Source organism: Dendrobates tinctorius, unplaced genomic scaffold (assembly GCF_039654945.1).
Source record: "Dendrobates tinctorius isolate UK_male_01 unplaced genomic scaffold, ASM3965494v1 ptg000129l, whole genome shotgun sequence".
Taxonomy (NCBI): Eukaryota; Metazoa; Chordata; class Amphibia; order Anura; family Dendrobatidae; genus Dendrobates; species Dendrobates tinctorius.
In genome coordinates this window covers 31472105-31489319 of record NW_027361797.1, presented here as the reverse complement: position 1 = coordinate 31489319, position 17215 = coordinate 31472105, and the positions used below count along the sequence as shown (strand labels likewise).

The 17215-nt window shown below is 46.7% G+C and overlaps 1 protein-coding gene across 3 annotated transcripts in view; it reads left to right on the top strand.

The window, feature by feature from the left end:
- Positions 1 to 15626, top strand: part of RRN3 (RRN3 homolog, RNA polymerase I transcription factor) — a 70392-nt gene extending 54766 nt beyond the window's left edge. For all 3 annotated transcript variants that reach the window (XM_073542929.1, XM_073542931.1, XM_073542932.1), the window contains 7 exons: positions 705 to 835; positions 1015 to 1145; positions 2768 to 2952; positions 9721 to 9829; positions 10110 to 10262; positions 11023 to 11107; positions 13874 to 15626. In XM_073542929.1, coding sequence (XP_073399030.1) covers positions 705 to 835; positions 1015 to 1145; positions 2768 to 2952; positions 9721 to 9829; positions 10110 to 10262; positions 11023 to 11107; positions 13874 to 14032 — 953 coding nt within the window. In that variant the 3' untranslated portion in view covers positions 14033 to 15626. The remainder of the gene's footprint in view (positions 1 to 704; positions 836 to 1014; positions 1146 to 2767; positions 2953 to 9720; positions 9830 to 10109; positions 10263 to 11022; positions 11108 to 13873) is intronic.
- The last annotated feature ends 1589 nt before the right edge of the window (positions 15627 to 17215 follow it).

Sequence of the window (17215 nt, the reverse complement as noted above, 5' to 3'; positions counted from 1 at the left end):
GGGATCCTCCTTCCCGCACCGTCTCAAGACGGTGCAGAACACGGCATCAACCCCTTACAAGAAGGGGGGAGGCCACCGCTGGTGACCACCGTCTTCCTCTCAGCCCTCCGAGGAGAGGGGTGAGGAGGGGAAAGGCAAAAACTGGCCACCGGTAGTCACCCTGAAACACAACCATAAGGGTAACAGGAGACAAAGTCCTGCCTGCGGGTCCGAGAGTGGGCGATGTGGGTGATGCCACACTGCTCTCTCGGTCACATAACTACGAGAAAGCAGGGTGAAAAATTGTACCATGTTACCCTAAGATGAACCTGAAAAATAAAGGGAAAAGATTAATAAACACAAAGAGGGAACCTGTAAAAGAAACTGCGGATCTGGGGAGATCCAGATCCGGCTCCTACAGACACTAAGCATAAACTGAGGTGCTTTGTGCCTGTCGGTGGGTGTATACTACAGGGGAGGAGCTATTTTCCTCCTTTCTGCCTCATGGTTACCTGTCCCCCCCCCCCCCCCCCCCCAATGAAGCGATAAAGAAAAATGCTGCGTTTTGGTGCCAAAACCTGATGAAGTAGAATCCGGTTATTTTTTATGCACTAAACGTTATCAGCATGCACAAGAGACAAATGTACCCTGACAGAAGCGCATCAAAAGTAAGTTACTGTAGTGAATGAGAAGAATTAATGCTGTATAATGGTTGTATCTTTCAGGGAGCTTTGATCTTAATAAAGCAAAGGATTTATACAAAGATCTGCTGGCCGTATTTGACAAGCTGGTGTTGCCCACCCATGCCTCCTGTCACGTGCAGTTTGCCATTTTTTACATCTGCAGCTTCAAGCTGGTGCGTATTGTCTCTTCATGCAAATTCTGCAAATGCTCTTCCTCCATTTTCTAGGTTCTTCCATAAGGATAACCCCAAACTGTGTTCCAGGGGGCTTATACATGGGACGTTCATTTTATGAGCATGTTATTGCAATTATATTGTGAAGTATAATAATCTCTATGTGATATTGAATGCAGGGACTCGCAGAAGCATTTTTGGAACATCTTTGGAAAAAGCTGCAAAATCCCAACAACGCCCCGATTATACGACAGACTGCCGCAAGTTATATCGGAAGTTTTCTGGCCCGAGCCAAATTTATTCCCGTGGTGTAAGTATTCCAAATAGTACCAGATTGTCAAAATTAAACTAGATGTGTATTTCCTGAAGGAGTGCTTTGAAATGGTGCCCGGGCTGCCCCTTTAAGAGAAACTTGCCTGCTGCCCCTGCAAGACTTGCAACTCGGGATCCGTTTTAACTGTGGGTGCCTCTCAGGGGCCACTTTGGCCTGTGGGGCCCCTCAGGGTCTGATTTGGTGGGTGGGGCCCCTCAGGATCCGATTCGGTGGCCTGGGCTCCTAAGGGCTTGAATTGGTGGACGGGGGATCCCTCAGGGTCCGATTTTGTGGGTGGGGCCCCTCAGGGTCCGATTTTGTGGGTGGGGCCCCTCAGGGTCGGATTTTGTGGGTGGGGCCCCTCAGGGTCGGATTTTGTGGGTGGGGCCCCTCAGGGTCGGATTTTGTGGGTGGGGCCCCTCAGGGTCGGATTTTGTGGGTGGGGCCCCTCAGGGTCGGATTTTGTGGGTGGGGCCCCTCAGGGTCGGATTTTGTGGGTGGGTTCCCTCAGGGTCAGATTTTGTGGGTGGGGCCCCTCAGGGTCCGACTTTGTGGCTGGGGCCCCATAGGGTCCGATTTTTGTGGGCGGGGCCCCTCGGGGTCTGATTTTTGTGGGCGGGGCCCCTCAGTCCGATTTTTGTGGGCGGGGCCCCTCAGGGTCCGATTTGGTGGGCGGGGCCACTCTGGGTCCAATTTGGAGGCCAGGGTCGATCAGCCTCCGATTTGGAGCCTGGGGTCACTCAGCTTTCGATTTGGTGCGCCGGGCCTTTAAGAATCACTTAGGCGTGTCGGCCCTTTAAGAGCTAGTTTGGCTCACTGGGCTTCTAAATCCACTTTGGCGCATATTCTCTCTCAGGGGCATGCGTCATGTGATGAAGCTAGATTTGCATTTGTGCTGTGGGTTTCGCTTTAAGAGCTGATATTATGTGCCAGAAACTGTGTCCTGGGGGCGTCATGTGATGTTCGTAGGCGTTGGCATAGTAACTGGGTCTGCCTGCGCATATCAATGAGCTTAACTGCCATTTGAATCGCCTCAGGGCATGATTTACCTTCCCATTGAAAAGCATTGGAGACAGTGCATTCCAATGACGGGAAAAACAATTTTCAAACGCAAATTGCGCAAAAACTACAAATCAGATTGACACGAAAAATACATAGCACACCTCTCGTGGACGCTGGCTTCGAAACGACACCTCAACGGAGTCTGTGCGTGTAGCAGTTCGGACCGCATTAATTGCGGAAATCAACTGAATAATAAGAAGAAGAAAAAGAAGTTAGCAGCGTTCAGATTACAAGATAGTGTTTTTTTTCAAACCACTATAACTAGATGTGTATTTCCTGAAGGAAGTACAGATAGTGGTTTGAAATGGAGCCCGGACTGCCCACTATAATAAGTTAGCAGCGTTAGGATTACATGATAGTGCTCTCCTCAAAGCACTATAATTATAAACTCTACATTTGCCATAAATTTTAAGGCTTAAATGTGCTAAAAATGCTGCGTTCAGTGATTTGGTTTTCAACGAGTAAGGCTTGTACTTTGCCGTTATTTCAGGCAAAGGTAAAGTTTTTGGATAAATTGATTTATAATTATTTTCAGCCATCATCTGTGTATTTTCCAGGACGGTAAAGGCTTGCCTTGATCTCCTTGTGAACTGGCTCCATGGCTACATAGATAATCAGGATGCTGGGAGCAGGGCTTTCTGCGACATTACCTTCCATGGACCCTTCTACGCTGCTTGCCAGGCGGTTTTCTATACCCTGATTTTCCGTCATAAGCATCTTTTAGAAGGTGACCTGCGCAAAGGTTAGTACCCAGTTATAATATATGCGTGACATATGTTAGAATGATTGGTTTTACAGTGAATGTTGCAGCAGAGTTTCATCCTCCACGCTATAGTACCCAGTTATAATATATGCGTGACATATGTTAGAATGATTGGTTTTACAGTGAATGTTGCAGCAGAGTTTCATCCTCCACGCTATTTATATGCACATGTTGCTGTTTCATAGACAAGTCCAGCAATACCTTTTCTCTATCGCTTCATTGGGGGACACAGGAAACCATGGGTTAATATGCTGCTGCCACTAGGAGGTTGACACTATGCAGAAAAAAGTTAGCTCCTCCGCAGTGTACACCCCACCGACAGGAAGTAGGATGTTCAGTTTAGCTTGGTGTCAGTAGGAGGTGGACACAGGTCTTTCACTAGACCCTTATCTACCTCAATGTGCCTTGTTTCTTTTCAGGTTTTCCGGAGGGATACAGTGTGAATGGTCGCTACTGTACTCCCACACAGAGACTATGAGTACGGCGTGTACTACCACCCCGTATCCTCATACGTTTGGACGGCAGGACCCCATCCCCTAGCACAGAAGCGTGCTCAGGTGCTCCAGACCAGGTTCTGGCCCATCGTCTCCCACCTACTCGCCCACCAGAGCCTGTTAGTTGGATGAGACGTGACGTCCTGCAATAAGTTTTTTCCGGATGTCTGGCATCACCGGGAAAAGAGGTGCCTTTTTTTCCCTAGGCCCCGGCAGGACGACTTCATCATAAGACGTTAGGTAAAGAAGAATGGTTATAGGGGACCCGCCTTGTCAGGTGTAGGTTCCAGAGCAGCCTACCACGGTCACCTTGTAATCTAGGTCCCGACTTATATTCGGGCCTAGTCCTCCCTTTACCCTGGCCGCTCTCCTGCTGCACTTGTGGGGAGCTCACTTCCCGGCCGAGTGTCGGCGAATAATTCTCCCATCTCTCGCTGGGGCGCTGTGCGCTTCAGGCTTCCCCCCGGTTAGGAATAGGCGACGGTGGGTAGCAGCCTGCTCTCCTCAGGGCGGTGTTCCCGCCCCACCGCTTCCCCCCGCACCCGGCTACCTTTCTGGTAGGATCCGGGTGATAGCACCAGCGTTCCGGGCCTCCGCGCCGCTCCCCTCTCTGGCGGTCTCCAGGGACTAATCTAGGCCTCCGGCTTCAATTGCGGCCTAGTCCTCGGTAGCTCCGCCCCCGTCCTCTCTGTCTTCGGACGGGCTTTTTTCCTGTCCGTCTCCCCTCAAAGCTCCGCCCACTCCACCCGGCCTCTCTTGTGGCGCAGACAAAGTAGCATCACCGCCATCTTCCTGCACCCAGAGCTGACTATTAGCTCTGCCCCCTTTCTGGCTGTGCAGAGCGGTGTTTTTCACAGCGCGCCCATTCTATTGCGGCGAGAAGGGTCATCCTCGGCATCCACCACAGCGGTCGCATTCTCCCAGCGTGGGACCCGGTTAGTGCCTTCACCTGGCAGGACCAGCTCTTTCCTGCCTATCTTCGCTCAGCCGAATCAGATACAATGCGGAGTATAAGCCCCTCATAGTAAAATTAAGCAGGGCCACACTTTCCGCAGGTCCAATGATGGAGCAGAGGATCCATCTTAGCTATTGCGTCTCATGTGAAATGCGCTATAGTCGTATGGTCTCTGGAGCCGTACAGTCACTAACGTAATGGTTTTCTGGAGCCGTACAGTCTCTGAAGTAAATGTACAGTCACTGATATAATAGTACTTTAGAGTCGTGTAATTCACTGGCGTAATTGTAATCTTCTGCCGCGCAGTCTCTAGTGCATCAGTATGTCTGGTGTCATAGCACACTGAGGCTTGGCGAGCCACGCTGCTGTCTTCTGTATTTGCCGCATGGTGTTGGCGTGGTAGGAGGTTTCACTCGCACGTTTTTTCCTCGGAGATCTGATTTTGTCACACGGCTGTTGTGTTTTCGGCCATTGCAGATATGTGCCTTGATTTTCAGCAGAGCAAGACGCAACCATTGCTTCACACATAAAGGTGCTGGAGCCCTGGTAAAGCATCTGCTCCCATATCTACTGCTCACAAGCACTCGCCCTTCCTTTTTCTGCAGCCCCCTCTGGACGCTGGCTTCATACTGCTCTAAGCAGAATAATGAGCTGCTTCTATCGCTTCACGTCTGCAGTGTTTGGGCCGGACATCCAGCTGGATAGAAGTCCGTGTTACCTGGCAACTGTCTGCTGTGGCTCAGTGGATAAAGAAGCTGACCACAGCTCGCTGGTCCAGAAGTTGGTACCATGGCTCATAACAGAGAGTAGAGTTAAGTCTCTTTCTGATCCTAGGCCTACTGTTCTACCGTCAGAAGAATTGACTGGTCAGAATCTACTTTACTACAGACTTCGTGGTACGGCTTACTACACGTGAAGCCGTTATTCTACCTGATGTCGTCAGGTATCCAGACCTAGACTGCTACACAGAAGCCGTTACTCTGCCTAATGCCGTCAGGTATCCAGGCCTAGACCACTACACAGAAGCTATTATTCTGTCTAATGCCGTCAGGTATCCAGACCTAGACCACTACACAGAAGCCGTTATTCTGCCTAATGCCGTCAGGTACCCAGACCTAGACCACAACACAGATGCCATTATTCTGCCTAATGCCATCAGGTATCCAGGCCTAGACCGCACCGCAACACAGAAATGGCTGTCTCCTATACCCTTCTCCGGGTTCTCTCCACGCTGATTTGTTCACAGGATACTTAGAGCCGATGGCAGCTGGGCTATATCCGTTATCCAGGCTTCAGACGCACCACCTACCAGGTACAGTAGTTCAAACTGCCGTATTACTGTGGAGACGTGTCTGGGGTTGACTGCTTCAGTGGTACTGGTGTTCTGTACCGTATTCAGGTGAGTCAGACGCTCCCGCCTTCAGGTTCCTCGCGTTCTATTGCAGCAGTATTCTATCCCTTATCGAGCACTTGAATAGTCCTCCACCAGACATGTTTAGTCAATACATGCCGTCTTTCCGGTAACTCAAACGTACCCGAGGTCCATCAACTACACCGGTCCGGCTTTACTGTCCCATTTTCAGGTGAGTCAGGAGCCTCCTCTCTCACATTCCTTAGGGTCTTTTGCAACTTTTGCCTAAGCTCCTGTCTAATCACCATTCGAGGTGAGGTGCCGGCATTTATTGCTCCTGGCGGGCTGCAGCTGCGGTTACAAGCCGCTTTCATGTGAGTCAAGACACCTTTCAGCTGCATATTTCATTGTCAATAACATCTGTGGTTTGTTAACAGTTAAACGTAAGCACTACCATGTCCAAACGGAGCGGATCTCTGTAGCAACATAGCTGGATACTCCACCTTCAGGTGGGTCAGACACTCTCATGTCAGGTACGGACGGTCGCGGTTTTACTGCGGCATGCTCTGGACCCTATGTGCGAGTTGCTCCACAGGAGTTTTTTGCCACACCTTCTGATCAGTTTACAGTACTGTCCGCAGGCTATCTTTACTGCTGGTGTATTACGCCTATCTTTAATGTTTGGCCAATAGTTTATAATTTCTAGTCTGTCCTAAGGGCCTTCGAGCTACCACAATACTTAAGCTCCTTATGTGTCGGAACTTACCTATTTTTTTCTTACAGACGCCGGGTAAAGTCTCCAGCAGCTCAGACATATGACTTCTGACCGTGACTGGAAAAAGTATCCCACCTCAGACAGCAGTGGGATCTGACTCTGCCGCAAGCATCGACCATGGTAGAAAGCTGCTCCAGTCTAGGATCCAAGGATGAGTCTGGTGATAACGCGTTTCTTCCTTCAGCTAGAATTGTATCTTTTCACTGTTATCCTCGGGCGCGTGTTGTCTTAGACTTAGGTAAGCAGGTCTACACACCTCAATCCCCTCCCTGCTCCATAGAGTTCGTCAGCCTAGTTGTCTTCTGGTGTCTATTTGATCTACCTAGAGCCAACTTTCCTTACAGTTGACATACTCCATGTTTTGCATGGACTAAGTTCAGTTGGACTATTTTTTCCATATCCACCCTCATCCCTGTATCCTGGGTTTATCTTCCTTTTGATCTCAGTCTGCAAAGTCATCCAGTAGTCTTCGTTCTACCTGCTTAGTCGAGCAATCAGTTGTCTCTTCATAGCCATCCTGAGCCTACCTCGCGGCGATGACATCCAGGTTCCATTCGGTACATTTTCAGTGTTCGGCTCTTTAGCAGGTTCTCAGTGGCCTGCTGTCAGGTTCTGTCATTTTCTCACAGAACAGACTTCAGCCGTTTCCAAACAAGGGGACGCCTCGGTATATCTCTTTTCTCCCGAGCGCCTCGCAAATTAGACTACTACTGCGACTACGAACCCTCCGGTTCCAAGTTTTCCACCACTACGGTCCTTCCTCTCCCAGAAGTGCATCCCTCAGGGATACCAACGGCGAATTCACACAGTAGTTGGCAAGGTCAACCTTGAAACCACCCGCCGCTATATTGTGTCCTGCCTTAGTCTCCACCCATGTTGCAAAGTTCTATAGACACGTGGCCTAGCTTGCTCATCAGAGTATTCTTTCTGGAGACCGGTCATGAGATTTGACCATCCTCACGGTCCAAAAATTTTTCTTGCATGGAGACATGGGTTGTCGCCTAATTGTTCCCATCTAAGGGTCCATTTGGCTTTCGGTTTCACGAGCGAAATTATCCCCAAAGAAGTCCCTCACCAACTTTCCGTTCCTTCCGTGTGGCTCCAATAGCCCAAATTATTATGGAGGTCACCGGAAGGACAAGCGCTCTCCTTCCTCAGGCTAAACTTCGTCGTTCTTCAGCGCATTTTCCTCAGCGTGACTTTTGGGGATCTAGGATTGAGTCCATCCTTGTTTTTCACAAGAAGAAATTTTCTTCGTTCAGCATTTGCCTCCTGTGAATCGCATGATTTTTCCCTTGTTCCATGAAGCTCTTATCCAGGTCCTGATTTCTTCAGGGCTTTGGCGATATCTGCTTTTGCAACGGACGGGTTCATTTTCCTTTTCAGTTGATAGCCTTCCCTTTCAGACTCTCAACCACTCCTGGGATCTCAGAGTCTATAGCAGCTGTGGTGCACTTCCTGTGGATCAAGGGTCCACTCTCCATCATTCTGAATTCCCTTTCTTTCGTCCGCCTCAGACTTTTCCTTCATGACGCTCTTTCATGAGGCTACCTGGCCACCGCAACGGTGCTTATCAAGCTCCGGCTTGAAGTGTAGAGGTCCTCTGGCCTCCAGGTCAGCGTCTGCTCGCGGAATCTGGTCGGCATTAGTAGGGTTGCCGGCCCAGGAAGGACTGCGTTCTTTTGAGTACGACGCACTCTGCCCGGGCAGTGTGTGTCCTCTTGACGGTACTCTTTGGGCCTTCGTCTGGCACCTCTGCAGTGCGATGATATGTCCTCCACAGGTCCATGAGGTTTTTCAGAGCCCATGCCTAGCTTCGGCAAGTGCTGATCAGGGTAAAAAGACCTTGCAGGTGACGAGGGTGACTTCCTCATCCTGATTGGAGTTGTTTGCTGTTCCCTCCCCTTGGGGACTGCTTTGGGACGTCCCATGGTTTCCTGTGTCCCCCAATGAAGCGGTAGAGAAAACAGGATTTTTAGTTGCTTACCGTAAAATCTGTTTCTCTGAGCCTTCATTGGGGGACACAGCACCCTCCCAAGTTGAACAGCTTGGTTTACTGTATAATATTGGTACAGTGTGGATTTGTGTTTTCTGTGGTTTCTATCTCGTTTACATATGGCTTCTCCTACTGCTTTCTCACTAACTGAACATCCTACTTCCTGTCGGTGGGGTGTACACTGCGGAGGAGGAGCTAACTTTTTTTTCTGCATAGTGTCAGCCTCCTAGTGGCAGCAGCATACACCCCATGGTTTCCTGTGTCCCCCAATAAAGGCTCAGAGAAAGATTTTACGGTAAGCAACTAAAAATCCTGTTTTACCTGGCCAGTCCGTTCCTTCATTACTGAGAAATCTGCGTTTGAATTGCAGTGCAAATTAGGCTGAAGAGCTATGGTAGATCTGAAGCCTCTGTCACTCCAGCGCTATTCATTGCCCAGCATGTCCTCCTGCTTGATTGATGGCTCCTTTGCCTGAAGTCACACAGCTAAGAGGCATGGACCGGCCATGTAAAGGTATTGCTGGACTTGTCTTTGAAGGAGCTACATGCACATGTAAATAGTTTGGGGTGAAATTCCTGCTCACTGATTCCCTTTAAAATAATTTAAACCTCATTACATTGTGTTAGCTAAGAGTATATAGGAGAGTAGGCGGCAGCCACAGGTGCAGTGCTTGCAGCATTTTGAAAGCCAAACAAATGAGAAAAGTATCAGATCTTCATTGTATTTCTCCTTGGTCGCTGTGGTCCTGAGCGCCGCGCGCTTGCCTGCATCACAGAATGGTACAGGAGCTGTCAGTCATTGCAGTTATCACTACCCTATCTGCAAAATAGACAAAGACCATGTCATGGGGATGTTTTTTTGTTTTTTTGCTGTTGCACATTGACTTTAATTTGTAAGTGCAGTTTGTTAGGCACAGCTACAGCACACTAATCTTCACTTTCAAACCCCCTTGTTTTAAACTGCCCCCTCTCTATTGCGCTGTCGGCTAAACAAGCTTTCAGCCGACAACTAGTTAAGGTGTATAACCATCTCTAGTCCTTGGGCCAAGGTCTGGGTAGAAACCTCTTGCATTCGGCTGATCCAGCAAAGCATTGTCTGCTCTTGAACGCAGAGTAAATGTAAAAATCCCTTTGTAGACCGCCTGTATAACACTCTACGGTTTCTCTGCTCTCTTAGGTCTCTCCTACTTGCAAGGTCTCAATTTTGAAAGAATTGTCATGTGCCAGCTGAATCCTCTGAAGATTTGTCTTCCTTCAGTAGTTAATTTCTTTGCTGCAATCACTCGGTAAGTGCCAGCGTTTCTGCAGATAACCAAAAAAGAAAAGTCCTGTCTCTTGTCTGTCCGCCCTGTTAAGAAATCTCTTGTATTGTTGGAACAGTTTGCAGAAATGACGTATGTCGTCCACCGGTAAGATCGCGGCTGTCAGATATTTTCTGTTTTCCCGCCTGAGAAGCTGCACACCAGACTCTTCATGTCCCCCTCTTTCCTGTTAATAATGTGACAGCGACGAGAACTCTGGAAGATTTCAAGAGACTTTTTCTGATATCTCATCTGTGTCCCTCAGGAAATATCAGCTAGTGTTTTGTTACACCATCATCGAACGCAACAATCGGCAGATGATCCCCATCATTAGAAGCAGCGCTGGAGGGGAAATTGCCCAAACAGTCTCGAATCCACTGGACAGCTTCTTCCCGTTTGATCCTTGTGTTTTAAAAAGGTTTGTCTTCTGTTATCTCCTCACATTAGTCCTTCACAGTGCAGTTAGGTTTTCTCCTACGCCTCATTGGGGGACACAGAGACAGTGGGTGTTATGCTGCTGCCACTAGGAGGACAAATTGTGTACTTACAACATATCAGTTTTCACACACAATCTATATAAATAAAGGACATGCTGCCGGCAAGTGTTAATTGGTGAGCATACTAGTCCAATATGTCCAGGAACTGTGCAGATTCTCATGCTTGCCATTCACTGTTACGCTTCAGCATCATTTTGCCAGCACTTTAGGTGCTGGAACGCCCTTTTTCTCACTTCAAAGCATGTATTGAAACTCTAGTTGTTCTTTAGCCTTCCTGTCCTAAACTGAAGCCCATTCCCTTTGTACCTGTATAGAGTTTAGAGTAGGAAAGCAGGCGTAGAAAGGCAAAAACCCACCCGCACTTACTGTAATTCGTCTGTGTCTCTACACACAACTAGTTTTAATTTCTATCAAATGAGATCAAGTTGTCTAGTTTGAGAAATGTTGCTGATGTTGCAGTATAAAAGGCCACGGTGAAAGCTGTCCACTGATCTGGACAAATTCTTATTGTTGCTTTTTTTTTTTGGTAAATTATTATTATTTTACGGATCGGGGACCACAGGTGAACCCACCTTCTTCCATGGTAGATTATGCTCCTTTTGTTACCATTGTAGATTGGTTTATAAAACCCCATTCCTTGCTTTGTTATAGCAATTTCCAGTAACTGTTCTTCTTTTTCAGGTGTAAGATCTTGATCGATCCGATTTATCAGCCTTGGGAAGAGTCTAATGCTGAGGAATTGAAAGGACCTCTAACACCAGTGAAGGTATGTAACCTTTTGTGCCAATAATGCCTCCTTCACACGTCAGTGTCTCCGATACGTGTGTTGACAGTTGTCACTGTACTGGATAGACACACACAGACCCATTCAAATCTTTGGGTGTGCGCATGCGCCAGACTGTTACCACGGACTGTGTGTAAAACACACAGATCAGTTTTTTGGCTGTAGCACAGTCCGCAATACGTCCAGCACATGTGCACACTGATATCACACGGATTACATCAGTTTGACACATATTGGCTTCTGGGAAAAGCTTTGCAGTTAGCGCTGTTCCCCGACGCCAGGTGCTGAATCCGAGTCTCCTCATTGTCGCCTGGTCTCCTTGAGATCAGCTAGACCAGATGACGCAGATGAGTTGGAGGCGCTGTCTGTAATAGTATTTATTGATTAAATAATAAGAAAAAAATGCTGTTGAGTCTCCCTTAATTTTACTAGCCAGCTAAGGGAAAGCAGACAGCTGGTGTTAGTGAACTGGGAAGGGGCCAATAGCTGTAAAGGTTTCCAGCCTGTTAATAATACCTTACAACAGTTTGCTCAGCCTTTGCTGGTTATTAAAACGTGTGGACCCAAAAAAATATGACGTGGAGTCCCACTATTTTTAATAACCAGAAAAGGCTAAACAGACTGCTGTGGGCTGATACTAATAGGTTGGGAATGGGCCATGGATATTGGCCCCCTCTCATACTAATAAAACCAGCCCTTAGCCGCCCCTGAAATAGCACATCCATTAGATGCACCAATTCTGGCACTTATGTAGTACTAGTTTTAGGATTGATGTCAGCTGTTTTATATCCGCTAACATCAAGCTGAGGGATTAGTAATGGAGAGGCGGCTATCAAACACCCCCATTACTAACCCCGTAGTCAAAGGTAATAGACACATGGAGAAAAGTCCTTTAATTGGACAAATCACTCACCAACAATTGTCCTCTTTTACCCATTTATTAACCTACAAATAAAAAAGCAAAGTTATCCTCACCTGTCAGCTGTTAATCCATAACGATGAGGTCCCACGACGATCTCCAACCCTGCTACACCTGGATGATGTGATGAGAGGTGACATCAGTGACATGACCGCTCACCAGACCAGCGAAAACACAATGAGCCTACCGTGAGAAATTTCCTGCTGCAGTGACAAGCAATGACTTAAGGTTATGTATCGCAGGTCACAGGCAGCAGTTCACATTAAGGCTGGTTTCACATTAGCGTTTGTGTCATGCGTACATATATTTAACATGGTGTACTTGGGGGCATGCGTCGTTTCGCGATGTTCGGCGAACGCAACATGTTGAATTTTTTCAGGCGTCAAATATGCGCAGGCATGCGGATGAGTGCGTAAAAAAACGCACTACTGTCTATGGGAACGCATTGGTAGGCAAAGACATGCGTACGCATGCGTTATTCAAATTACATATAGAAATCCCATGAGACACGCCCATTTTTGTCTGGTGTCATCAAACACATGCGCATAAACAACGCAAACGCATGCAGAAACGCATACAAGCGCATGAACACGCAGCGTTTTTTCCCGTCATGCGTAAGATGATGTGCATAAACGCTGCGTAAACATGCGTTTTGCTTGTGTTTGTGCATGCGGATGATACGCTGCAGACTCAAAAGCTAATGTGAACCTAGCCTAAGCTCTGTGACCTGGCCTGTGAGCTACTTTAACCTTACTGACGTTACTGCTCCCAGCGTGAAAAATTTCATTATTTTTTTTGGGTTCCCCCTTTTTAATAACAAGAAAAGGCTGAGCAAACAGCTGTGAGCTGTTATTAATAGGCTGGGAACCTTTATGCATGTTGGCCACTTCCCAGAATATTAACGCCAGCCCCAGCTGTCTGCTTTCCCTCAGCTGGTTAGAAAAATTAAGGGGGATCCCACGTTGTTGTTGTGTGTGTTTTTTTTTTTTTTTATGAATTCATTTAATACTTTCTATTCACAGACTGTGGGTGCTGACTCCAACTTTCATCAGCATTGCACTAATCACAGGCGATGATGATGATAATTGAATTCAGCACCAGGGAACAGCGCCAACTGTACTGCTTTTCCCAGACGCCAGTGCGTGTCATACTGATGCAGCACACCGATGTTACATATAGCATCGGTACTGGTTTTTCCATTACCGGAAATATCAAGACGTGTGAAAGAGGTCTACATGTCACTTTGATGTGGTATAAGGGGTAACGGTTCTCCTTATGGGAAGTGATATGCCAATGTAAGGAGACTTGTAGGCCGTGCAATGCTCCTCTGTGAAATTTAATATGTAAATAGTCAGAGAGTGAGAGAAATGGGACTCTAATGTGACATATTGGAAGTCGCAATCTTAAAAGTCAGTATCGCCCCTTTAAGGAACCATACCACATGACTCTGGATAAAATCATAGCCATAAACTCAATTTATAGACTTGTTTCGGGGTGATGTGGTATAACCTAGTGTCTGTTTTATATACACCGCTTGTCTACAAGCATTACTAGTGCCTCTCCAAAATATAAGAGATAAGTAAGTATATTGCTAAAAACGTCATTTATATGTGTCTTTCATATAAATTCCCCACTTCAGTCACCATTGTAGACCTGCTTAAAATGCTGACCCCTTTTTTTTCCATTTTGGATATTAGTAAAAACTCCAAAAGTAATTTTGTTACCATTTATTATACACGTTTGTATACATTTTATCTATATTTATTGCATTACTTGATTATTCAGTGATTATAATCTGCATGTAAATTGACTTCTATCTCTCATACCAGCCCGCTGCCACCCCAGATGATGAAGATGATTTCCTCCGAGGAAACACACCTCAGAATGACGGCTTGGTTGAAACGCCGGGTTCCTTTGACCCTTTCCTGAAGAGCCCTAGTAGCGTGGGCTCGCCGCCGGCTTACAAGTTTCTTCAGCGGCCGTTCTGAGCTCTTCCGCCACGTGGACGCGGAGGCACTCTCCTGGAGCGGATACCTCTTCAGGCACTGTTGTGCTGGTCTCAAAAGGTGTCACAAGCCATGCGGTAGCCGGGAAGGCTGGCACGGGTTTATGGACAGTCATAGTTGAAGGAAGTTCCTCTGTCTTGATGTTCTGAAGGGTTTTCCAAGCTGTTCTTATGTCCGTGATACCACTGCTGGTTTAATTACCAAGTGAGTTGAAGTTTGGTATGAAATCTAACCCATATGGGACCTGCCAGTCACAGAGAGATGGCATCATGCCAGGGAGGCTACGCAAAGTCATCTCTAATGCTAGATTCGCAACGGTTAGCAAACTGCGTCCCTCCAGCTGTTGTGAAACTATAACTCCCAGCATGCTCTTGCTGGAGTTGTAGTTTCTCAGCAGAGGGACTGCTCCTTTTTCCTGACGTCTGCACCGTGCAGTAATAATATGTATTATAATGGCCTTGGTTCTTGCATACAGTGAAGTCAGGCCAATGTGTGCAGTCACGGATGTGTCTCATTTATTCTGATCGGTGTCCCCTTTAAAAGCAGCAAAGCACTTTGTCTCGCGCTGGATGGTCCTTTATAACGCTTGGGTTGTGTCGGCCAAACCCTGGTGGTACAGTCATAACTGTTCATAGGTGCCCATCTTTTATTGCTAAACTCTTATAGAGTAAATGGATGATGGGTGCACGCTCCTTAATTTTTGTGTAGTTTTCCCTCCATGTACTATAGCAATCATCACTACATGGAAGTGAGCCACAGTTGTGGTCTGTGAGCTGATGGCCCTTGCCACATGTCATGCCTGCTTTTTGTGTCACACTGGTCAAGTCTGTATTTAATTGACCACTAGGGGACACATACTAATTTAGTCAGTTTCTGTCTGTAATTGCACATTTATGAAATTGTTCCTCTTCCAACTTGGAAATCATATATGTTGGTAAAAGGGGGCCTGTTGCCTTAATGTTTGCCTGCTTCCCCATCCATATCCAAGCTCAGCCGAGCCTAAACGTCTCACCTGGGAGCAAAAGGACTGGACGTGTTGGAATCCAACTGCCTGATCCTTGTCACCCTTGATGGCTCCTATCGGGAACGTCGTGAGACTCTCGTGTATATATATGATGGTTAATCTAGCCTTCTGATCCTGCTAAAATCAGTGGGTTCAATTGACCCTAAAGAGGTAGTCTAGCGGCACTCACCATTACATTGAGAGGTAAGCGTGACTGGTAACTTCACATCTACTGATACCTGTCAGGTCTATCGACAGTGATCTTGATGCAGAGGCGAGTGGAGCTGGATCAAGGTATCTGCGAATGCACAGCCACCTCTAGAACAGGGGGTCGGTGGTCCTAGAGTTGTGGGTATCTCTACATCAAGCGCCGTGAGACAACCCGTCGAGGGTACATAGGTTTTATGAATTGTTGGCATGCTCGTAATCGGTGTCTCATATAACTTCTTGATATGCTTAGTATCCGGTTTTATTTCTGCATATGATGGCAGACAAGCCATGACCAGAAGATGAATGCTCTTCATTGTATCATTTTATTTTTCTCTGTTATTGCAATAAACTTTGTGTCTTGTGGGTTTTTGTACTTCCTTTCATTTTTTGGGGGTTTGCTTCCAGTGCATAAAAATCTGACCTTGTCATGTAGCATAAAGTACGTCTTCTCGTTGATCTTCCTCGATCCAGTGTATCTAAATGTCTGTGTACTCCTGTTCTCTGGGGTTTCAGTCTCTGATGACCCGTGTGTAGCACACCTCTACAGCAGCTCAGTAGAGTCAGCATGTTGCACCTTGAGCTACCACAGCAGAAGACCATGGCTGACGCCACTCCTGGCGGATCGGAACTGAGGCCACGGTGCACCGGATCTCCAACACCGGTCAGCTAAGACAGTATGAAATTTTGTTGCATAATACATGGAGCAATCAGAGTGACAAAATCCACATTCTTCATGCTGCGGTCACAGACACCGGTCATTGTGTTTGTGCCGGTCTATTTGTCCTTTTAGCCAAGATCTGGCTGCTGTGTTCCCCTGATGAAGCTGCTATTAGCAGCGATACGCGTGGGTCTACATCTACAGCGCTATTACTCTTTGATGCTCACTTTTTGATTTTCTCGCAGAGGTGTTGGACAACACATTATAGGTTTTGTATATTTTCTTGGCATACTTTTATATTTGATAGTTTACCTAACTTTTCCATGAATATTTACTCTAGGTTTACCAATATTACAATTACTATGTCCTATTGACCTTGTATAATAGACTTGATTGTATTGGACATTGGTATTATATCTTCTACTTTACGCACAGTCTCTATTAAATTATTTTCATGTCCTAGCCTCATTGTATGCACTTTATGTCTCAAACATACTAATTTCTTTATTGCTTCATTGGGGGACACAGGTAACCATGGAGGGGGTGTATGCTGTATAATTTGATTATCAGGAACTGGTTTATAAGGATATATCCTAATTCTTGCATCTGAGAAGACTTATATGTATCATATGCCATGGTGGATAGATGTTTTTTTTCTCGGCTTTAAGGCTGTGTGCCCACGTAGCGTTTTTTAAGCGTTTCCGCAGCGTTTTTAAACGCGCGATTCTGCCGCGGAAACGCTTAAAAAAAGCATTCCATGCATTTGTAATAGAAAATGCACATGTTGTGCCAATGGTGCGTTTTTTACCGCTGCGGAATCGCTTAGCAGTAAAAAACGCAGCATGTTCATTAATTTTGCGGAATCGCCCGCGATTCCGCATACCATCAATTACATGGGCAAAAATGCATGTCAAAACGCTTGACAATCGCGTCAAAAATGCGTGTCAAAAAGCGCATGCGTTTTCCCTGGCAAGGGCATGCGCTTCTGCTCAGGAAAAAATCGCTTGAAAAACACAACGTGGGCACATAGCCTAATGGTTGTCCAGTATTTCGCTCATATTATATTTACAATAAAAATTTCATATAGCAGTCTGCACGCCTATATGGAGATGAGTATCGGACATTGACCTATCCTGAGGTTAGGTCATCATTGTGAAAGGAGTGGACAACCTCTTTAACTTCCAACCTTGAGAATTCCCTTTTACCTTCTAACCACAGACGGGATAACTTTACTATCGCTGGGGGTCCAACTGATCTGAAGAGCCCTGTGTGACGAAGGCTGTAGTCAGGTCAT